Source organism: Orcinus orca, chromosome 14 (genome assembly GCF_937001465.1).
Source record: "Orcinus orca chromosome 14, mOrcOrc1.1, whole genome shotgun sequence".
NCBI lineage: Eukaryota > Metazoa > Chordata > Mammalia > Artiodactyla > Delphinidae > Orcinus > Orcinus orca.
Window position 1 is genome coordinate 63,279,998 of NC_064572.1, and position 25,091 is coordinate 63,305,088.

Consider the following 25,091-nt stretch of genomic DNA (forward strand, 5'->3'; position numbering starts at 1 on the left):
GCACTTAGCAAGAACCCTCACAGAATGAACAAGTCTTCAGATTGGGCTGAGCAGACTACCGAGGAAATGGTGACAGCATCAGGGCACTTTGGCCTAAGATGTTAAAGAGACGATGTAATGAACAGCTGGGGATTTCTGAGGCACAACTGTGTGACACTGGAAGCCCAACTGTTGGCCATCTTCATTGAGGTCAGCTACCAAGCTCGGGGTTTGACTCGCCCTTCGCCCTCTTCAAGATGGGTGTCGCCAGCTGCCGCAGCGCGCTCTGCTGCCCGCGCCTGCCCGCCCGCCCGACCCCACGCGCCCGCCGAAGCCGAAGCGACCCGGAGGCTGCGGCGCCCCCACCCCACCCCCCGCGCCCCCGTCCCTGTGCACGTGACGAGGGGCAGTTTTCCTTCTCTCCTCCCCCTCACCGAAACCCCGCCTTCTCCTGAGAGGCTGCGGCTTTCTATTGCGCTACAACAGGAATGACCGACGTGCAAGCCAATCAGAACGCGACGCTTCAAGTAAGACCCGCCCCCTGTTGGTCCTCAGGTTCCTTCCCGCTCACACCGGAGTCACTTCCGAAGAGAGAGAACCGCCATGAAGAGAGAAGGGGGTGCCGCCCACCTCTGCTCCGACAGCCTCCCCGAGTCCCAGCAGCAAGACGGCAACCACGCACCCAACTTCTCCAGCCACAGCACATGCCGCCGTCGCCAGCGGCGCCGACATGACAAGGCGCTGCATGCCCGCTAGGCCAGGTTTCCCCTCATCCCCAGCCCCGGGGTCGTCGCCCCCGCGCTGCCATCTGAGACCCGGTAGTACCGCCCCTGCTGCAGCGGGAAAGAGAACAGAGAGTCCTGGGGACAGGTACCGTGCAGAGGGCTTGAGAAGGGGCCGGGTCGCGGGGGCAAGGGTATATGAGGGAGGACTGCGGACGGCCGCTCTTCCAGTTCCCGCCATCCTCCGCGAGCTCAGGCCTCCGCGTCCGGGGCCTGGCAAACCACCGCCCCGCCTCCGCGCGGGGGCTGCTGGGAGCTGGAGTCTTCTTTTCTGTAGTTGGGACGCTGTTCTTGGTCTAGTGACCACAACCTGGATGGCTACGGACCACCCGCCTTAGGTAGAATGTGATTTTTGTCCTTTACTTTAGCTGGACCCGGGGCCCTGGCTGCTAAGTGCATAATTAAGTGGTTTTCTGTACGCTGTCAGTTTTACTGATCCTAGTGGTTGAATAGTATAAGCCTTTTCTGTATTGTGGGTGATATTATGTAAGATGTGATGAGGAAAATCCTTCCACGAATTGCTTTAAAGTCCACTACGCACGATAAGTCTTAATTTAAAAAACATGCAGATTTGGAATGTGATATGTTTTCTCCTTCAGTAACTTTACGCCTCTCCAAGAGGCCAGATTTTTTTGTAAAGATTTTGTGGGAGCTATGTAATGAGATGGGGAGTTTAATCAAATGACATCCTCTGACAATAAAACATGTTTAAATTCTCTACGCACTTGGTACTGTCTTTTTTATTTTAAGTTTGAAAGCTTGTAACGTAAGTTTAACAGTAAATTTATCTTCAGATATTGTTGTACAGGTCCACAACCCCTTATCTTAATTCAGAAAGCTATGAAAATCCAAAGTTTTCAGTAAGTTTGGCACCACATCTAACTTGGCAGCCAAACCTGACCAGAACTAATGGAAGGCTATAGATGGTCTTTATCTCATTAGGTGTGAGTGTTCGTAAGTTTTTTGTTTTTTGTGTGTTTTTTTTTTTTTTCCGTAAGTTTTGCTGGAGAAATACTAATGTGTTTGCTTATAGGGTGCAGTCTCAGACCCCACTGGGGGCTTTACATAATGCATCCAAAAAAAAAAAAATTTAGAATTCTAAAGCACATTTGGCCCCAAAAGTTTCAGATAAGGGTTTGTGTGCTGTTACAAATAATTTTTTAATTAGTTATAATTAGTTTAGTTATAAATAAGTAATGGACCTTTCTGTGCATATGAACTTAGGGGACTGTTCTTTCTTGAAAGTCACATTCCTGGTTATTTTACAGGTTTCTTGTATGTTTTACCCAAAGCCATTTTTCTCTCAGGTGTATTAACCAAAAAGATGTAATACTTTAGGGAAGAGATACAGTGTTACTTTTAGTAATTAACATAAAAACATTCAGTATTGTTTTGAGTTAATTAGCTGCTTTTTAGTCCTTTCTCATGTCTGTCTATTCAACCAGTAACTGAAGGCATCATCCTTCTCCCCTTTGCAGACCTCTAGTATTTCTTCTTTTACCCTCTGATATAATTTATTTTATGAAAAAAATGCATAGATTCCCACTCATTCATTTCATAGCTGCTTAGCTTTTCTACCAGCATCTCAAACAGACATTGTGGACTCTCACTAAACCATTAAGAATGGGCATTGCTATTCTAATGTGGCAAGTAAAGAGTACAAGATGTAGAAGAAGAATAACCTTCAAAGGACTTGGATTGTTCAAGTTTCCTCTGAGCATTCCAAGCTCATAGTGGATAAATATTTAGGGAAATTCATCTACTGCTTATTTTCTTTCAGCTAAAATGAATACATTTTAGCAAAATTTGCCAGAAAGGTGATTTGTTGCTCAACATATAATAACATCCCTCTATGCAGTTGACAACTCTAAACACATGAACAAATCAGAATACAAATTATGGTAATATGGTCCTACTTCACTTTGTGTTCATTGTAGGATGCAGAAATCCTTAAAAATTAAAAGTTTGGTTTTTGTTATTCTTGTTAACTTACTCCTTTTTCTCTGTTTTGTGTTTTTCCCAGGCAACGCATTATTTTCGTAAATATCTTAAGAATTCTTAGTAAAAAATTAAGATTTTGAAACACGATTCATTCCAGTTTTTGCTGTTACTTAGATTAACATTAACTGTATTGTATAAAGAGTATAATATAAGGTTAGAACTTGATCCTTTCTTTCTTTTGCCCAGCACACTCTTCATCTGCCTCTCCAGACCAGCAAAATCACCCATATTTGCCATTCTACCATCTACTCTTGTTATGAGTCTGTTCAGGTTTTACTTAGTTTTTATAATCTCCATTATTCGTTCAGCAAACATCTATTGAGCATTATTTTGTACCTGGCACTGGAGATATGAAGGAATAGGATCAGATCCCCTCAAGTTCTTTTCTTCTCCCACATAGCAACAAGCTTTTCAGTCCTAGGAAATACTCTACCAATTCCTTAGATCCACACTGTAGTCTTATCATTTTAGTACAATAGAGTGTATAAACCTCAATACTGCTTTTATAAATTTACTCCTACAGGAAGTGCTGAATTTAATTTTTAAAATTTTTTATAATCAGTTTAGCAAAGCATTATTGTCATTGTCAGAACTTGATTAAACCAGATAGTGAAATTCAGCCTATAGTCTATAAATCTACTGATATTCTCCACTTAATCTGAATTATTGAAGTTTTAATATTTGCTAATGTGATCCCATATTAGTTATGCTTTTATTTTCAGGAAGCAGTCAATTATAGATTTCTTCAAACCAGCTTCAAAACAAGGTATGTATACTGTTAATGCATTTTTTGTGGGATCTTTTGGGGAGGAAGATGGAGTCAATTTTTAAATCTACTCTAAACTTATTAATTTGATTAAACATGGTGTTCAAAATAGAAAATATAAAGAAGATGCAGTGTTGTTTACAAAGATAAACAAGTTCTAAACATCATGAAGAAACTTTTTGCTGTTATGCTTTCTTAATTGAAAATATTCCAGTTAATAATGTTCATAATGTATACTATTTCGATTCTGTATTAAATTAACTTATTTCATAAGTGGAGCTATAGGGAGCTTACATGATGTAACAAAAGGGAGATTTGTGAAAGTAAGGCTATTAAATCATGTCTTAAATTCCCCCCCCAATAATATGTGTATCATTTAATTATCAATTTGAAAACTTTTGTGATAGTTTAATATTTTAAGTATAATAATTTATAATAAATATACAAGTGTAATAGTTTGTGCTATTTTTAATAACATACAATGTGTATGTGTTTTAATTGGCTATTTAGATAGACATATGTTGGATTCTCCACAAAAATCGAACATCAAATATGGAGAAAGTGGATTGTCCATCAGTGGGACAGAGCAGTTTGAAAGGAAACTATCCTCACCAAAAAGATCTAAACCCAAAAGGGTGCCATCAGAAAAGAGCCCCGTCTTAGAGGCATTCATGAAAGGTGTTAAAGAGCACCATAGAGATCATGGTGTACATGAGTCACGTCAGCCTTGTGTGTCACTGGCCACCAAATGTCCAAAGGCAGTTACAAAATACGTTCCTCCTTCATATCTCTTGTCAAAAGAGACGAAGAAAAAACATCAGTCTCCAGAGGGAAGGAAGTCACATTTCATTCATGAAAATAGCAGGGAGAAGAATGATGGAGATCGAGGCAAAATCAGTGCAGATTCTAAAAAGCAGGCCGCGGTGACAGAAGCTGACATCTTCAAGAACAGCTCCAGAAGTCTTAGCAGCAGGAGCAGCCTGTCCAGGCACCACCCAGGAGAAAGCCCACTGGGAGCTAAGTTCCAGTTGTCTCTAGCTTCTTACTGCAGAGAAAGAGAACTAAAGAGGTTGAGAAGGGAGCAAATGGAGCAGAGAATCAACTCAGAAAATTCTTTCTCAGCAGCAAGCACTCTTTCCTTAAAATCCTCTAGTATAGGAAGAAGATGCAAACCAAGGCAGGAACAGAGTAAACAGAATGATGTCACAGCCGGAAATAGTAATCTTTCAAACCTGGTATGTGCAATAAATGCTGAATTAGCTTGGCTACTATTTTATCATATTTAGATACTAAATCTAAAAATGTTTGATAATTGTTAAACAGTTTGGTACGTTTTGTTAGGGAAATACTGATACACAGTTTGTATAGAAGCTAGTTTCATTAAATTCCCTCCAACTGTCCTTCAAACTTAGTAAAGCATTGTTTTTTGCCCATAATTTTTTTCAGACCAGGAACAAAGATCTTTCTTAATCAGGAAAGTAAGCATTTTTTTTGTAGACAAGTGCAGTCATTTTTAAGTTAGGCTACACTGAAGGGAGATTCTTGAGGGAATGGAAAATCTAAAACAACAGGAAATGGTTTAGAACAGAGGTTCTCAGAACGTTCCTTGGACTAGCAACATCAGCATCACCTAGGAACTTGTTAGAAATGTAGATTCTCAGGCCCCACTCCAAACCCAATGAACCAGAAACTGAAGTAGAGTCCAGCAATCTGCAATTAACAAGCCTTCCAGATTATTCCGCTGCACTTTAAAGTTGAAAATCACTAGTTTAGGTTATATGTCTTAAGTAGTTGAGTATGGGTCTTAGAAAACTTAGAATATGATGAAAACTATCCAGATACATCTTAAGCTCATCAAACTTCTGTTTTGAGAATTAGCATAAAAGCTGTTCCTGTCCCCTGGAAAGTCAAGTTGTTAAGTACATCTGTTTCAGAAAGCTTTTCTACATACAGAGCAACTAAAGGAAGATGAGATATCAAGAAAGTGCTATGTTGATAAGATACTATGAGATTTTAAAATCAGATGGACCAAAAATAAACCAAACTATGACATTCTAAGAGTGAATGGAGTTGTATTTTATACTGCTGGAAAATTATATTTGTAAACTCATGGGTTTGTTTGCAAGGAAGTTGGTGCCTTTACCAGTGAGATTTGCTAATGATCAATAGAAGTTAGTAACATTTGGTCCATTTTCATAACATTTCAGTGTTTGGTGGTGTATCAGTACGTAAACAGAAGTGTTGAAGAGTTGTAGCTATTTGATAGGCAAATATTAGGCTATTTCTTTATTAAAATAATAGTACAGTACAGTGCTCTAATATTAATCTTGAGCTATTAATAAAAATTTCTAAATTTACATTATGAAAACTGACATTTTTACATATGATACAAATGTACTTCATTTTTATGAAAAGACTTAGGAATTTAAAATATTTTATTATAGAAGTTTGGGTTTACCTCCAAATTTGGTGCTTGTTTTATTCAGAGTAGAAATCTGTGTTTAAATATTATGAAGAAAAGTTCACATTCTTGACTGCTCCCAACTCCTAATTATTTTTTTCTCATTTTGCTAATAGGAAAATGGACCTCTCTCAAGAAAAAGATCCTCTTCTGATTCATGGGAACCTGCCTCAGGTAGAATCAAAATTAGATTTCAGAATTTTAAATAAATTTGCATCTTAATGGAACTGTTTTTTACTTAAATTTGTTTAAATATGCAGTTTCCTTCCTAGAGGTAAATTCGGTGTCTCAGATTAGTTAAAAGTTTGGTAATGTTATATTCAGAAGGAATAGTTCTTGAATTCAGTATGTGTAAACAGTGGTTTGTCTTGACTCTTCTCTGCCTTCTTCAAGAGTTCCTAACAATGTGCTTTTCATATTGGTACTCAGTGTTCTACTTCTGAATCCTTGGCTACATTAAGAAGCATAATCTTAAATTCTTGGAATTATGGACTGAGGTCTTGATATTATAGATGCTTTGTTTAAGTTTGAAACTTATCAAGGTCTAAAACTGTTTCTTAATTTTTCAAATACAAAGGTCCCTTTTTAATATCAAATTCAAGGACACCTACATGATATTAATTTGTACTTTCAGTAACTGTTGATTGAGAAAATACATAATAACAAACAGCTACTGTTAACTCAGTAATTCTTAAAGTATTCTTTTTAACTAGAAGATAGAACAGTGTAAAATTCAAACACCGCAGAAATGTATAACATAGAAAATGAAAGGCCCCCAGAAATGCCAACTGTTCAGAATAGTCTGGTGTATCAAATTTCTTTTTCTGCTATAACTGCAGACTTTGAAAAATGGGCTTTACAAATTTCCACAATCAGTAAGATACATTGGACATACTGATAATAGCCAACATTTATTGAGCACTTACTGTGCGCCATGCTTTTAATCATTTGATTCACATCCTTATAAGGTGGTTACTTTTAGAGATGAAAAAGCAGGTACAGAGAGACAGTTCTGACTCATTCTTCTTCAGGTTTCATGTAAAACTCTGTTTTTTATACATTCTAGAGGTATACTGCATTTTGACCAAGTGATCTTGAGTCTTAAAATCCATCTGCAGCCAAGGCTGAAATCATATTTTACTATTGTAGAAGGACCTTCTAGGATAAAAGAATAAATTTGAGGTTTTATGTGTTGTTTTTTAATTTTAAAAAATTTTACAGTATTGTTGGTTTTAGTGATCAAATTTTAGTGGATTTTGACATTATAGTACAAGAACAATAATTTCTCAGCCATGAGCCATGAGATTGCTCCTGTACTGTGTTACATATTTGTAACACTAAATAAATGATCACTTTGCACTGAGGTGAATGGAAAACAAAATATCTTTAGGCTAGCTCTGCTAGTATAAGGGACCACTGGTGGTGGTGTTGCCACCCAGCTGTTCAGCATTTTTTTCTCTGATAATGACTAAGATAAAAATTCTCTTCAGTTCATGGGTTTGCAGATTTCATCAGTGGTGACTAAAGTAGTTTCCCATATACTGTTTCCCACATTCTCGAACACTGCTTGAAAAGGATGCTTTCTACATATTTTCAGAGGCAGGTTTAAGATAATTGCCTTCACTTGTATTTTTATTTCTAATATGTTTGCATGTTTTCATAATCCTCATTAATAATTATGGTGGTGTAATCTTAGTAAACATACATTTATACTTCAGTTGAATATCAACAGAATATAAAGGGCATAAGGGGATTTTTCACTCTAGATAACATGAAGAATGTTTATCTTTATCTGATAGATAAATAATGAATAGATATTAATAATCCAAATATTACGTTTTATTTATATTACTGCTAATTACACTTAACAGTTGTGGTGATATACATAATCACACATTCATTAATCACACACAAGTTCAGGGATTTCAAAAATGTTGGTAGTGTAGGCATTTAGCTCTTTGGTCTTCCAGAGCCCTGTCCTTCGGCTGAATTCTGAGGACCAACTTAATCCCTCCCTAGTTTATTCCATGATTTATTAATAACCAATCCCCTATTGAGCATGTGGAGTTTTCCTTTTTTTCTTTTTACAAATTCAGTCCCTATCTTATCTGAGTATTTTATATATTAATAGATATTTGAAGTGTTGTAAAACAAACATTCAGCCTACAAGTTGTACAAGAAGTATGAAAAGAATCATGAAACGTTTACAGTTACATTACTGCCCTAGAGAGCTTGCAAAAGGAGACCTGTAGTACCAGTTCACTCTCCTCTTAACACTAGATGTTAAAAGCTCTTAATAAGCTGATTTTTCGGGCTCCCCTGGTGGCGCAGTGGTTAAGAATCCGCCTGCCAGTGCAGGGGACACGGGTTCGAGCCCTGGTCTGGGAAGACCCCACATGCTGCAGAGCAACTAAGCCTGCGCGCCACAACTACTGAGCCTGCACTCTAGAGCCCGCGAGCCACAACTACTGAGCCCGCGCACCTAGAGGCTGTGCTCTGCAACAAGAGAAGCCCGTGCATGGCAGTGAAGACTAGCCCCTGCTCGCTGCAACTAGAGAAAAGCCCGCACGCAGCAACAAAGACCCAATGCAGCCAAAAATAAAATAAATTAATTAAACAAAAAAACACCGTCCACTTTAAAAAAATAATAATAAGCTGATTTTTCCTAAACTTTGCCCACAGTTTTTCTTTCCTCCTAGGTAAGTCTTTACTTCTTAAACAAAGCAGGAATTTCCCCTCATTACTAGCTGTGTATAAATTGACTTCTCTAAGGAAATGGAGCAAAACTCAAATTAGCAGCTCTGTAGCTTTTTTGTAACCCCCAAACTTAAGATAATCAATGTAAGTCTTCTCTTTTTCTTAGTTATCTGATTTCTCATCCTGCCCTATAAGGGACCTCTGTCCTTTTTTATAAGACATTTAACCCCAGAAAACTTAGTGGGCATGGAATGATTTCTCAGGTAATAAAAATATCTGTAGAAGAATGTAGATAGGAGCATTTGTTTATTAATTGATTTTTCATTCTTATAAATGGAGTTTTCCAGAGTATATATTGATCAGGTTATGCAAATAATTGCTTAACTCTTGAGGTTTTTTTTTGGTTTTTGTTTTTTAAATCAAGCTGTTAAGAATTTGGGGACATCTGTCCATGTGCAGAAAGAACTTGATTTAGGGAAATTTGATTTTGAGAATACTAGTTATATAAATAGTGAATTTTTAATGAATAATAAATTTTAGGAGTGAATTAATGAAACATCACATTTTTAAACACAGAAATTTAAAAAAACTGGTTAACTCAAATATATGTGCTTCTGGATGGTATACATGCTTCTGGATGGAGCTCCTAACACAGAGACAGGTTGTATTAGTTTCCTAGGGCTGCCATAACAAAGTACCTAAACCTGAGTGGCTTGAAACAACAGAAATTTATTGTCTCATGATTCTGGAAGCTAGAATTCCCAAACTAAGGTTATCAGCAGGACCATGCTCTCTCTTAAAAACTATAGGGGACACTCCTTTTACTTGCCCTTCCAGCTTCCGGTGTTTGTCTACAATCCTTAGCGTTCCTTGACTTGTAGGTGCATCACTCCAGCCACGTGGCATCTTCTTCCTATGTGTCTTCATATTATCTTCCTCCTGCATGTCTTTCTCCATGTCCAAATTTCCTCTTTCTATAAGGACACCAGTTGTATTGGATTAGGACCCACCCTAATGACCTCATTTTAATTTGATTGCCCCTATAAAGACCCTATTTCTAATTCAGGTCACATTCTGAGGTTCTGGGAGTTAACACTTCAACATATCATTTTGGGAGCTACAATTCAACCCATAACACAGCTGAAGACTGGAGGGATATATGGGAAAGAATAAAAAATTTAATAGTAGGGAAAAAGACTTAGGGGAATTTTTTTAATTGAGAAATTAAAATTTTTCTGCCTTCAACTAGTTATTGTGTATGTGTTTTAAGGTACTATAAATTTAGATGTAAAAGTGTTACATTTCTAGAACCAGGTAGGCTTTAGTCTAAGAAAGAGTATATGCACTTTGAGGAAAAGTGCCTTTAGGATCCTTTCCTTGATACAGATATGCAGTTTTTTAGTGTTTTGGGGTGTAACACCTCTAATTCTATTTAGGTGGTAAACTTTTAATAGCTTTTGAATGAAAATGAGCATTTGTCATTAGCTTTGGACTAAATTTCATGGACACTAGCATTTATCAGTTAATAAATAAAATATTAACTCTGTTTCCTCATTCCATATGTGGTTAATAATCTCAGCCTAAACTTTTAGAATTTAAACATTTTGTCAGGGTATTCTAGACACTTACTGAATAAACTTTAATAAGATAGGAAAGTATACTTTTCACTAATCTGGCAAAAATTAAATTTTAGCAGGCTCTAAGCAGAATAAATTCCCTGACAAAAGAAAAAGGAACTCTGTGGACTCAGATCTGAAAAGCACAAGAGAATCTATAATGCCAAAAGCAAAAGAGTCCTTCCTTGAGAAGCGTCCTGATGGACCACATCAGAGAGAAAAATTTATAAAACATATTGCACTGAAGACACCTGGTGGTGTATTGCGCTTGGAAGATATATCCAAGGAACCGAATGAAGAAGCTGATTGCTCCTCTGCAGGCTTGGCACCTTCAAATACTGGGCACCATTCTTCCAGGAATAGTGACCAAATTCGTGTGGCAAGTACCAAAGAGACTAAGATGCAGAAACCCCACTTACCTTTACCTCAGGAAAAGTCTGCAGTTAAAAAAGCTAGCAACCTTCAGAAAAATAAAACTGCTAGCTCTGTGGCATCACAGGAGACAAAACTTCTACCTTTACTTTCCCATGTTCCAAGTGCTGGTTCCTCTCGGGTTCCATTAAATGCTAAAAATTGCACTCTTCCAGTTCCTAAAAAAGATAAAGAGCGTTCCTCATCTAAAGAATGTTCTGGGCATTCTACAGAGTCCTCCAAACACAAGGAACACAAAGCAAAGACTAATAAGGCTGATTCTAACGTATCTACAGGGAAAATTTGTGGGGGATCTTTGCGTTCAGAATATGGCACTCCTACAAAGTCTCCCCCGGCTGCTTTGGAAGTTGTGCCATGTATTCCGAGCCCAACAGCACCTTCAGATAAAGCCCCTTCAGATAAAGAGAGTTCAGGAAATTCCAATGCAGGTAGCAATGCACTGAAAAGAAAACTAAGGGGTGATTTTGATAGTGATGAAGAAAGTTTAGGTTATAACCTAGACAGTGATGAGGAAGAGGAAACATTAAAATCACTGGAAGAAATAATGGCTTTGAACTTCAATCAGACTCCTGCAACTACAGGAAAGCCTCCTGCTCTTTCTAAGGGGCTTAGATCTCAGTCATCAGACTATACAGTAAGTAGTTTTATGATATTTATCTTTACTTGAAGAGAGAAAGATGGATTGACTAGTGAACGAGGGATAGATTGTTAGAACTTACTTTAAAATTCACTGTTTGTTACAACTTATAATTAGACTGAAAGTGGTATAGTTCTTTTTTGGTTAATGGATTTCCCATATCTTCAGCTTTATAACTGTAAATCAGTGGTCTCCAAACTTTTTTTGATCACACACACTTTTATTAGTAAAAAAAATTTTGAGCATGTACCCCAATATATATGTATACCTATAGATTATATACCTGTACTACTATACTACTATGTACTTTCTGAAGCATATGAAGAAAACAGAATTTGAAAGGAAGAAGAAAAAAGTATTTTCCTATATAAGTTATATAGAAGTTACAATAGAGTAAGTTCTACTGGAGTTTCTATAGAAGTTCCATATAAATAGAAGTTCTATTATTTTCTTCCTGCACCCCAATGGATCACCTTGCACACCCCCTGCTTTGGAGACCACTGCTGTAAATGAAGGTAGAGTGTAGAAATGTTGTTAATTGTGGTGTGCAATTTTATTTATAAAGTGCTTCATTCTATCTTGGGAATAAGCTGAATTAAATTCTCATGTGTGTAAAATTTGGTGGGGAAGGTGTTAATGTTTCATGGTAACACCTAAAAATTAGTAGTTTAATTCCACTAAAATAGAATTTAAAAATAAAGACAGGGTAGCTATGGAGCCCTTGGGTGTTAACAGTCAGTTCCTAAGGCTAGCAGGGTTTTTATAAGTAGTGCCTTTCCTAATAGATGGTAAAATCAAATTGCCTGCAGTACAAAATTCTAGATTTAAAGCATGATGGTGAAAATTATCTTTTTAAGAAAGATATCCTCCTGGCCCAGGTTATTGAAATAGAAAATATTTTTTAGTCTTCTGAATAATTTAAAACATCCCAATTCTTCTACTAAGATATGTTATAAAGTATTCCCAAATTTTCTTCTTGTTTTAGGAACATGTTCATAGTGGAACTTACACAAATACTTTAGAGCGTCTAGTGAAGGAGATGGAAGACACACAAAGGTAGGTTGGCATCGTGACTGTCTTGCTAAATTTAACATACTGTTTGTTTGTATGGCTGGCTTTTAATTTACCTTAAAAAAACATGAGAAATTAGCATGTATTTTGTGCTAGTGCTATTATAATAGTTTTGCTGTCAACTATGTTAGAAATAAGGTGTTCTTATTTACAGGCTGAATCAAAAGATCCTGGTTTTTATGGCATACTGCATTAATTAATAGTATGAATTCCTTTCTACTTATCACAGCTGGTATCTGGTAGCTGAAGTTCTTGATCAAAAGCATGGGTAGAAATTTTTTTTGTATTTTTTTTATTGTGACAAAAATATATAACATAAAATTTACCATTTCAATCATTTTTAAATGTATAGTTCACTGGCATTACCATACATTCGCATTGTTGTGCAACCATCATCACCATCCATCTCCAGAACTTTTATTTTCCATCTTCCCTAACTGAAATTTTATACCCATTAAACAATAACTCCCTATTCTCCCCTTCCCTCTAGCCCCTGGCAACTACCACTCTTTCTGTTACTATGAAATTGACTATTCTAGGTACCTCATATAAATGGGATCATACAGTATTTGTCCTTTTATGACTGGCTTATTTCACTTAGCATGATGTCTTCAAGGTTCATCCATGTTGTAGCATGTGTCAGAATTTCCTCTTTGAATTTTTGAATTTATTTTTTTATACAACAGGTTCTTAAGAGTTATCTGTTTTATACATATTAGTGTATATATGTCAATCCCAATCTCCCAGTTCATCCCACCACCACCACTCCCCCCGTCATTTTCCTCCCTTGGTGTCCATATGTTTGTTCTCTACATCTGTGTCTCTATTTCTGCTCTGCAAATGGTTCATCTGTACCATTTTTCTAGGTTCCATGTATATGCGTTAATATACAATATTTGTTTTTCTCTTTCTGACTTCACTCTGTATGACAGTCTCTAGATCCATCCACATCTCTACAAATGACCCAATTTCGTTCCTTTTTAAGGCTGAATAATATTCCACTCTATGTATATACCTCGTTTTATTTATCCATTTATCTATTGATGGACGCATTTGGGTTGCTTCTGTTTTTTGACTACTGTAAATTTTGCTGCTATGAACACGGGTGTACAAATTATCTCTTCAAGTACCCACTTTAAGTTCTTTTGGGTATATACCCAGAAGTGGAATTGCTGGATCATATGGTAATTCTATACATAATTTTTTGAGGAATTGCTGTACTGTTTTCCATAGTGGCTGTACCATTTTATATTCCTACCAGTAGTGCACACAGGTCCAGTTTCTCTACCTCCTCACCAGCACTTGGTTTTTCTGGTTTTTTAGTGATAGCCATCCTAACAGGTATGAAGTGGCATCTTCATACTTGTTAAACATTCGTATGCCGTCCTAGTACAAGTTTTGAAATGAGTATAACCAGAAGTGGTATTTCTACGTCAAATTACTCTTTTGAAGAAGTTGTTTAGAATTATTACTGATAACCCCACCCCCCCCACACACATACAGAAATCAAAAAGTTTGGGCATTATAATAACCCCAATGAAATTTATGTAACTAGTTGCAAACTGCTTTTGCTTATGAAAGGGGAAAAATAATATTCCTTATTAGTTCAAAGACTATCCTTGAAACTAATGCAGAGAAATTCACTGAAAACTCAGTTGGCTTGAAGTTGGTATATATGTGTCTTTAAGTAGCTAAGCATAGGAATTGCAGACAGTAAGTGAGGAGTATTCCCCTTTCTGAATTTAACTGGAGAAATTTGTCTCTACTATAAAATTCTTTTTTTTTTTTTTTTTTTTTTTTAGCTGCACTGTGCGGCATGTGGGATCTTAGTTCCCCAACCAGGGATGGAACCCGTGCCCCCTGCAAGGGAAGCATGGATTCCTAACCACTGGACTGCCAGGGAATTCCCGTCAACTGTAAAATTCTTTAAAAGTTTCATGAATTCATGTGTTTTGTGATGTCAGATCTGAAGTTGCTTATTTAAAATTGAACATTGCACAGACCAAAGGCAGAGGTTCTAGTTCTTTTTTGTTGTTGTTCTTTTGAGGTACGCGGGCCTCTCACTGCTGTGGCCTCGCCCGTTGCGGAGCACAGGCTCCGGACGCGCAGGCTCAGCAGCCATGGCCCACGGGCCCAGCCGCTCCACGGCATGTGGCATCCTCCCGGACCGGGGCACGAACCCGTGTCCCCTGCATCGGCAGGCGGACTCCCAACCACTGCGCCACCAGGGAAGCCCAGAGGTTCTAGTTTGATGTGATGATTAACTCTTTCCTGTAGTGATAGAGCAGTGCCTTTACTGGTCATTTACTGTTGTATTATACTCATCTACTGTGGGGCTGGAGCTGGGAATAAGGACCTTGGTTAAAGTAAGTTAATCTTGGCAAGCAATATAAGCAAGGACTCCAGAGCTAAACTCTCTTTCTTTGAATCCCAGCTCCTTACATTGTGAGCTTGAACAAGTTAGCTTTTCTAATGCCTGTTTCCTCGTGTATGAAATGGGTAATAATCTACCTCATGGAATTGTTGTGAGGGTTAAAAGAGTTAATACATGAAGTCCTTGGTACAGTGTCATAGTAACTGCTTAGTAAGTGTTGGGTGTTGTGATAATCACAGTGACAATGGTGATGACTGCTGCTTCTAGAAAGCCTAGTTAACATTATCAGGTTGTTGGTCTACTGGAAGTCCAATGAGCATTAAAGATTAGAGGGATAATCAAATCAGTGGTGTTTATTCTTTGTGATTTTTCCTCCCCCGATCTCTAAATGATTTGGACATCATTCTTGAAGTCCTAGCCATAAAGAAATATTCAGATCTTTTAATGAGAGTTTTCTTTGGTGCTGCTTTTAGACAGACCCTAGAAATAAAAAAATCTTTAAGCCATTTATTATAACATTCTTTCGATTCTCAGGCTAGATGAACTGCAGAAGCAACTACAGGAAGACATAAGGCAGGGCCGAGGCATTAAATCTCCAATCAGAATTGGCGATCAAGACAGTACAGATGACGAAGATGGCCTCTTAGAAGAGCACAGGTATGTGGGGAATATAGTAAATAACTGTATAATATCTTTGTAAACAGTGGTGTATCATAACTAGACTTATCATGACGATCATTTTACAATGTATAGAAGTACAAAATCAATATGATGTTGTGTAATAGGAACTAACAGTGTTGTAGGTCAGTTATACTTCAAAAAACAAACTCAAAGAAAAAGATCAGATTTGTGGTTACCAGAGGCAGAAGGTTTGGGGCAGGGAGGGATTGAATGAAGGTGGTTAAAATGTACAAACTTCCATTTATAAGATAAATAAGTACTAGGGATGTCATGTACAACATGAGAAATATAATTAACACTGCTTTATGTTGTGTATGAAAGTTGTTGAGAGAGTAAATCCTAAGCGTTCTCGCCACAAGAAAAAGATTTCCTGTTTCTTTAATGTTGTATCAATATGAGATGGTGGATGTTCACTAAACTTGTGATAATCATTTCATGATGTATGTAAGTCAAATCTTTATGCTACATATTTTCAACTTAAACAGTTCTGTATGTCAGTTATACCTCAATAAAACTGGATAAGTAAATAAATAAAATCAGAGGAAAAAAGAGCACAGGTACAGCATTTTTCATGATGTATGCTGTATTAAAAATACATTTTAAAATTTTGTTTTCGTAAAATAAATGAGCCATTGACGGTTATTTACTCTGTGAATAATCTATGATGGGTTTTTAATCCATCTGGGTGGAGTTGAAAGGCAGATTTTAAGGCCAAGTTAGATTTTTTGTCTTTTCTCCTTTTCACACAGACACATTTAGTGGCTTTGGACTATAAATATTCAATACTAGCAAAAAGTGGGAGAGCAGAACATGTGTTCTCATGTTCATCTTCTAATGTGGGATTAATAGTGGTCCTAAGAAAAGGGTTTTTTGCACCCAATCTTCAAATACAAAATTATATGCAGTATAACTGTTCAGTATTCAATAACTTCTTTTTTTCAGAGAATTTCTAAAGAAATTTTCAGTTACAATTGATGCTATTCCTGATCATCATCCAGGCGAAGAAATATTTAATTGCCTTAATTCTGGAAAAATTTTCAATCAGTATACCTTGGATTTAAGAGACTCTGGTTTTATCGGACAAAGTGCTGTAGAAAAGCTTATTCTTAAGTAAGTAGGAAAATAGACATTTAACTTTTTCTTGTATAAAAATTGAAAGGTTTCTGACTGATGTAATCTTCTGAAAGGTTGATTTCTATTCTGACCTATCCAGTTTCCTCATCCTCTTACTTATTACTGTTGCTCTTTGTGTTTTATTATTTAGTTATAGGAAGCCGTGTAAGATAGTCGCTTGGCATATTACATGCCTTTATTAGTTAGGGTTAAGATCAGTATCTAGTAACAGTGACTGTCAAAATAACAAGGCTTAGGGAGGCGCAAGAGGGAGGGAATATCAGGATATATGTATACATATAGCTGATTCACTTTGTTATACAGCAGAAACTAACACAACATTGTAAAGTAATTATTATACTCCAATAAAGATGTTAAAAATAAATAAATAAAATAACAAGGCTTAAACAAGAAGTATATTTCTTTCTGATGTGGAAGAAGTTCAGAGGTAGGAAGTCCAGGGCTGGTGTTTCACCATATAATCTTTCTTCCCCACCATCCTTAGCACCTGGTTGCTTCAGGTGCTACTGGAGCTCCAGCCTTTAAATTCCCAGAAACCCCACACAACATTTCTACTTATGGTTAGTTGGGTAGAACTTAGTCAACATGGCCACACCTAGCCACAAGGAAGGCTGAGAAGTGATTTTCATTTCAGGCAGCCAGTGTGCCCAGCTAAAAACCCCAGGGTTCAGTTACCAAGAGGAAAGACAAGAATAGATGTTGGGATTAACAGTCTCTACCACAGTACCCAAACTGGTCTAATTTCTCTCAGTACGTGATAGCTCAGATCCAGACAGATCACATTAATTGTGGTGCTAAGTTTTATGGAAGTACAAACCCAGTCTGGCAAAACCAGATGATGCTCTGAGACTTGATAGGCTCTTCGACACTGCCAGCTACTGTAGATTTGTCCACCAGATAAATCTGGAGCCAAGCCAACAGATTGGTTCAGCTTTAGGCCACTGATTGAATTTCTAATGAGTAACCCATCCACATTGGGGTAGAGTCCACCTCCACGGACTACGATGGTTTGCTTGCTCATTTCCCTGATTATGTCAGATGTGGTGGTGGTAGAAGTTTCTTGCCATGAAGATAACAGTCATACTGATTTCACTGTATTTTTTCAGATCAGGAAAAACAGATCAGATTTTTTTGACAACACAAGGCTTCCTTACCTCTGCTTATCACTATGTCCAGTGTCCTGTACCTGTGTTAAAGTGGCTGTTTCGGGTAAGAGAAATATTTGGGGGGTATAGTTGCCTCTTTCTATATTTCCCAGTCAAAAATAAACTTTTAAAATATAATCTTATTTGCACATTACTAGAGAAAAAAATCTAGCATATCAAACCCATGATTTTAGTGGGCTAGAATGAAGCAAAAAGAGTCAGTATAAAGAGATTATAAAAGAAATGCTGGGCTTCCTTGGTGGCTCAGTGGTTGAGAGTACGCCTGCCGATGCAGGGGACACAGGTTCGTGCCCCGGTCTGGGGAGATCCCACATGCCACGGAGCGGCTGGGCCCGTAAGCCATGGCTGCTGAGCCTGTGTGTCCAGAGCCTGCGCTCTGCAACAGGAGAGGCCACAACAGTGAGAGGCCCGCGTACTGCAAAAAAAAAAAAAAAAAATGCTGGGGGGCTTCCCTGGTGGCACAGTGGTTGAGAGTCCGCCTGCCGATGCAGGGGACACGGGCTCGTGTCCCGTCCGGGAGGATCCCACATACTGCAGAGCGGTTTGGCCCATGAGCCAGGCCACTGAGCCTGCACGTCCGGAGCCTGTGCTCCGAACGGGAGAGGCCACAACAGTGAGAGGCCTGCGTAACGCAAAAAAAAAAGAAATGCTAATGCAGATAGTGTGCAGGATAGGCAATAATGCTAGTTGTGCCTAAGTCGTTTCATCACACTGGTAAATCACTATTGTAGTTTGCTTAGAAGAAGTCTTCTAATGCTTGTGTACCTGGGGGGATTTTTTTCTACCTTTTCCCCCCTATTTTTGTGGAGGTGCCTACATACATTTTTAGGATTTGACTTGTATACTGATATTTCCCCATTCATAACTGGGTGCAGGGAGTGCAAATCCAATTGAATATTTCTTTTCCCCATTTGTATTTAACTTTTAAATGCACTTAAATAAATAATTTTGTATTATCTACATGGTAACTTTATAAATATCAGTGGTATCAGAGAACTGTAACTACTCTATATATGTGAAGTGAGAAGTGGGAAAAATATATGCAGTTTCTATTCTGGGCTTTAAGGTTACATTTCAAAGAATCTCATATTTGCAAGAGCTATATATTCCAATATAGTTTTTCATTCATTTTTCATATAGCTGCCATGTTTGAGTGCCAACTGTGCCAGGTGCTGGAGAGAACAGCAATTTAAAAAATCAGTGTTTCTGATTTCATGAAACCCACATTCTAGTATAGAGGAGATAGACAATAAACAGGTGTGTGTACGTTTATAGATATGTCAGATGGTAAATGGGAGAAGGGCATTCTAGGCAGAGAGAATAACAGGTGGGACAGACTGTGGGGCAGGAGCATTTGCTTCCAGTTGTTAGGAGCTCACTACTTGGATCCCTGTGATTTTTTTTTTTTTAAACAGTCCTAATTAAATCAAAATTTGCCTCCAAATGGTTTTTTAAGTAGTAGTACTAATTATCTTTTCTATAGCTTCCCACAGTATGCCTCATCTGTCTAACAGTCCTTCAGTTAAACAACTATCATGACCCTCATTACTCCCCACACTAAACTTTCTCGAGTCGCTAAATATCCAGTCCCTTTACTGATCACCTTTCTGAATGACCTTTAGCTTGTCAGTTTCCCTCCTAAAGTGTTCCTCCTTCCCCCCAGTAAATGAATATATGCTCCAGATAAGGTCTTTGCTACCAGCAGTTTCCAGCAAGGCTCTTACGCATCTACCCCCGCCCCCACATATTTGTTTATTGTGATTCAAAACTTCATTTGTTGTCACACCAGGACTTCATTATTCTCTAATTATGTAATATATCTTTTCTTAAACTTACAAGTAGGACTTTGCATTTATCTGTTTTCATCTTGTTGGTGAGGGCCCATCATTATAGCCTTTAAAACCCTAATGATGACATACAAGCATATCTTGATGTAAGCAGCTTTTTATACTCTTTATATTCTTTGAAAAGCAAACTAATAATCATTTGTTAAGTGCTTTTTCTGTGTAAGACACTTTGTCTCATTTCTCCTTTTCAATTCCAACTCCATTTTTCATGATGGAGAGACTTACCAACTTACAAGTTTTTTTTTTTTTATAAAATATATCACAATTCATTTTAATGCTATAATCCTGATAATTTGAAATTTAATTGTAATGTAATTGAAATGTTTGCATCTTAATGATTTTATCATGTGTCTAAACATAGTTGACCAGAAAGACAATGTGAACAGAATATGTGCTGTTTTATAACTTTTTTTTTTAGGTAACAATAAATTATTGAGTATTTTCATCTCAGTATAGACATGTTATCATTCTTTTTAATGGCTTTATATTGTATACTATATTGTAATAGTAATAGTATTCCTTTGTAGTGCTGTACCATGATTTATTTATTTAACCCAATCTCAATTGACAGACATTAGATTGTTTTATATGTATGTATGTATGTCTTCACATATTTATTTAGCTTTACGTACTGTAATGCCCACCTTAAAATTCATCACCCCCCACAAAAAGATTCTTATGCAGAACTTGTCCTGTGTCCAACATGGCTTTGAATGGTGCTGCCCCTAGTGGCAGAGTGTAATGACTCAAACATCATAGCAAAGACATTTTTTCACATAGGTTGACTTGGAAATGACTCAAGTTATATGCCTGATTGAAACCAGAGTTTGGGCTATTCACCCTTATATTTTAGATTTAAATTTATTATAATCATAATCCATGGTTTCACAAGAAAAGAGAAATAGAAATACACCATGTTTTCTCTATAAAACCACTTTAAAATAACTTTCAACATGTTATGATTTTTTAACGTCTTTTAAACTTGAGATTTTGTTCCCAAAAAGTTGTCCTGTAAAATTACATTCATTATATGCTTCTGTATATAAATTCCTGTACGTTAAAAAGGCTGAGTAGGGCTTCCCTGGTGGCACAGTGGTTGAGAGTCTGCCTGCCGATGCAGGGGACACGGGTTCGTGCCCCGGTCTGGGAAGATCCCACATGCCGCAGAGCGGCTGGGCCTGTGAGCCATGGCCGCTGACCCTGCGCGTCTGGAGCCTGTGCTCGGCAACGTGAGAGGCCACAACAGTGAGAGGCCCGCGTACCGCAAAAAAAAAAAAAAGGCTGAGTAGATCAAAGTGTAAGGACAATGATTTTGCATAAATATTACCAAATGACTTTACAGTTTTTACCAAATTACACTCATACTGGACATACTCCCTCTTTCCTAGTACTCTTGTGAACACTGGGTATTATGAAAACTCTTAATCTTTACCAGTCTTGAAGTCAGCTGATGATATCATGTCATTTTTCTTTGCATTTCTTTGATTACTAGTGATACTGAATAGCTCTTAAAAATATACATTGGTCTATTAATTTGTATATTTGTATCTTTTCAAATATTTTTACTAGTTTGTGGTTTGATTTTTGCCTGTGATATGATCAATTTAGTAGCCTTCTCCTTTATGGTCTTTGGGTTTCATGGCATAATATGAACTAGAAAGGTATTTTTGATAGTTTTTAAAGTTATATTTATCTAATTGTAGATGAAAGTTGTAAAAAAGAAAAATCAGCATGTTAGAATGGAAAGGGCTCTGACTTACAAATCAGACCTGGATTTAAATTCCAACTCATGTATTATGTTGGGTGGAGTATGTTCATCTCTCTGAGCCTCTTTGCTCTTTCTTCTCTCTTAATACTCTATCATTTATCTACTTTGGCAGATGATGTCAGTTCATACAGACTGTATTGTGTCTGTGCAGATTTTAAGTACATTAATGGAAATAACAATAAGAAATGGTGAGTAGATAAATTTATTGAGATTAACAGTGTGAATTATTGGTTGCTTTGTACATGAACTCTTTTGTATTACTAAACAATTAGGATATTTGGACATATAGAATAAAAAATTATTTTTGTAATATAAAGTCTTTAATAATGAAATGAAACTCCAATAAAAAATGAGTGCATTTTTCTAGTTGCATTGAGAAAAAGGGTATAAGATCTTGCAAGTGGCATCCCTTACCTAATTTTTACCAAGACATAGCTTACTGTGCTGAATAAGTGGAAATAGTTGCAAGTTTATTTAGCCAATTAACTTTGATGGCTTTTTGGTGAGCAACAGTATTGTACTGATTATGCACTGAGAAGATTGAAAGTATCCACTGCAAAACTATGACACTTGCATTCTTACCTTTGAGATCCCTTATAATGAAACAAGCATTGTGATTTACCTTTTTCACTTGTTTTAAGGCTTGGGACTGTATAGGCACTGAACATGGTAAAATCTTTGTGTTAGCAGTAGTTGGCTTTTTACTGTTGTTATTTTCCAGTCTTCTGAAAATGTTCCTCCTGAGTTACACCCTTTTATCCATCACTTGCAGATATTTTGTTCATAAATGTCATTTCCTTCACATTTATTTGAAAATCTGTAATTCCTATATGATCATTCTAAATACCTATATGGTTAACATATCATTACCAGCTGCCATTTCTATAAAATCATAGTAATAATCCATGTTTCATGTGCAGACTGTCATCTTGCAACTATGGGTTTGTGAACCCAGGATTTGGGATAACATATTTTCTTCTGTTAACTAGATACCTTCAGTGATTCACCAGTTTGGCCTTGGATCCCATCATTGTCTGATATAGCTGCTGTGTTTTTCAATATGGGAATTGATTTTAAATCTTTGTTCCCTCTGGAGAATCTTCAGCCAGACTTTAATGAAGATGATCTAGTGTAAGTGTTCTTTTCATAATTAACTCCAAAAATTGTCTTTTAAACAATTTATATATAAACAGTTAATATTCATTTGATAAATTCAGTATTCATGCTTGATTTTTTTTAAAACTTAAAGTTGAAACGGATCTTGAATTAGATATATTCTTAACATCTAACTTAATCTAAATGCCATCAGCATGTTTAACAGGGAAAAAATGGGGACATTTTTTAAATTAAAAAAAATTTTTTTAAATAAGACTGCCTATTGTTATTTACCATTATTTTGGAGCTACTGGCCAAAACAATTAGACAAGAAAAAAAAAGAGATATAAAGATAGGAAATGAGTTGGTGAAAGATTCATTATTTGCAGAAAAAGTGATTTAATGTATACATAGAAGCCTAGGAATCAACTGAAAAGCTATGGCAAAGCAGTAAGAGAATTTGGTATGGATGCCAGGGTACAATGTTAATAAAGAGAAATTAGTAACCTTAAGGTATATGAATTGTAGCTAGTTAAAAGATACACTTCATTTGCAATAGTAAGAAAAATATATTAAATACCTTGGAATAAACTTAAATAGGTTGTGTGTGTGTGTGTGTGTGTGTGTGTGTGTGTGTGTGTAAACATTACCAAGAGACAAAAAAGAAGACCAGATAGGAAAATTCAGCATCATAAATACATTAGAGCTACCCCTGAGGTAAACTGTGAACTTGATGAGATCCTAATAAGAAATGAAACTAACACAACATTGTAAATCAACTATACTCCAATAAAATTAAAATAAAATAAAGAAATGCCAGTCAGATTTTTGTGGGGACGAGGGGAGTTGGGACTCTACAAGTGATTCTAAAGCCATATAGAAAAAATACCCAGGAAAGTTTTGAGAAAGAAGAGTTATGAGGTGGGACTGACCTTAGCAGATAATAACATGGGACAAATGCAGATATTCATAGCTCCATCAGTGGAACAAAATAAGTCCAGGGCCAACTATACTTTATACGAGGATTTTGACTTTGCGGCAAGTGGGTGCCCCGACCCCTGCATTGTTTAAGGGTCAAGTGTAGGGACTTCCCTCGTGGCACAGTGGTTGAGAATCCACCTGCCAATGCAGGGGACACGGGTTCGATCCCTGGTCTGGGCAGATCCCACATAACACGGAGCAGCCAAGCCCGTGCACCACAACTACTGAGCCTGCACTCCTAGAGCCTGTGAGCCACAACTGCTGAGCCCGCATGTCACAACTACTGAAGCCCACGCACCTAGAGCCCTTGCTCCGCAACAAAAAGAAGCCACCACAGTGAGAAGCCCGTGCACCGCAATGAGGACCCAACACAGCCAAAAATAAATAAATACATATATTCATACATACTAAAAAAAGGGCAAAAAAGGGTCAACTATATAAGAATGGAACTCTGGTCACAGACAAAGGCTTAATTTCAAATTAATAAAAAGATCAATAACCTATTAGAAAAATGGACAAATGGACAAAATGGAAATAGGCAGAAAAAGAAAAATTAAAACAGTTCTTAAACTGTATGAGAATATTCTCATCTTCACTTTTTCAAAAAAAAAAAAACAAATTTTTGTTACTTGGTATATCCAGAACCAAACTCTTCATCTCTCCGTTTCTTTCCACCCCATACAGGATCCCTCCTTGTTGCTCAGATATAACCTGTATCTGAAAATATGTTGGATAGCAAATTTTCACATAAAGACTGTATTCCATCATCCATCCTATTCCATTTAAATAGGAAAAATAATGCTTTCTCAGACCATTCAAAAACCCCAAACATGACCAAAATACTCAAATACCTATATTTAGAAAGTTAAAATACTATTTTATTATTTAACATTTAATGAACTGAATAGTGTGTGGTGAATTTTTATGTTGTATGCAACAGATTTGTTTTCCTTTCTTCACTGTAGTGAACAGGTACTGTAGTGGAAATAGTGAAATAAAGATATATAATTATTTCATTAAGACATAATAAATGCAAATAATATTTAGCAAAATTGTTTTTTTGATTGATTATTTACCAACTGAAGAGTTGCCTCAGTCAGGTTTGGGAGCCGGGATATGGTGGCTGTTAAGTCACCACCATTGCTGTGTAGTGGTAGGCAAAGATGAACACAGGTAAGCAAGAGTAAGCTGGTGAAGGAATCAGCGAAACATAATCAAATACCTGTTTAAACAACATGAGCACGAGAGTGAATTCTGTTGAAATATCACAACTGACTCTTCTCACTAGGACTCACATGCAGCTTATCCATTTTTGCTGGTATATATGTGTATGTTCACAGTAGCAAGTTGCTATCCAAATGGGAGGTTTGGAGTGAAAAATGTTTAAAGGTTGTTAGAGTAAATATTCAGGTGGGGAGAGTAAGATGTTAAAGGATACTAGGACAGTTCTTTTCTTTACCATTATTCTGCAGGAAATACAGACCTAGTCCTAACCTCTTTCTAGTCTGTATTCCATCAGTTGTCACATCCCTGTGTTCCTCTTCCTCTACCTATCTCACAACTATTCTTGCCTTTTCGTTCCCGGTGTCAGTCTAACTCAGAT

At 37.0% G+C, this 25,091-nt stretch overlaps 1 protein-coding gene across 2 annotated transcripts in view; it reads left to right on the forward strand.

The window, feature by feature from the left end:
- The first annotated feature begins 548 nt into the window (after nt 1-548).
- SLF2 (SMC5-SMC6 complex localization factor 2) overlaps nt 549-25,091 on the forward strand; it is a 42,387-nt gene continuing 17,844 nt past the window's right edge. The window contains exons 1-11 of one of the 2 annotated variants that reach the window (XM_033425799.2): nt 549-849; nt 3,485-3,528; nt 4,039-4,763; nt 6,106-6,163; nt 10,380-11,368; nt 12,357-12,427; nt 15,351-15,473; nt 16,440-16,607; nt 17,738-17,840; nt 21,525-21,600; nt 22,402-22,543. In XM_033425799.2, coding sequence (XP_033281690.1) covers nt 710-849; nt 3,485-3,528; nt 4,039-4,763; nt 6,106-6,163; nt 10,380-11,368; nt 12,357-12,427; nt 15,351-15,473; nt 16,440-16,607; nt 17,738-17,840; nt 21,525-21,600; nt 22,402-22,543 — 2,639 coding nt within the window. In that variant the 5' untranslated portion in view covers nt 549-709. The remainder of the gene's footprint in view (nt 850-3,484; nt 3,529-4,038; nt 4,764-6,105; nt 6,164-10,379; nt 11,369-12,356; nt 12,428-15,350; nt 15,474-16,439; nt 16,608-17,737; nt 17,841-21,524; nt 21,601-22,401; nt 22,544-25,091) is intronic. The other variant, XM_033425800.2, reaches the window with a different exon arrangement.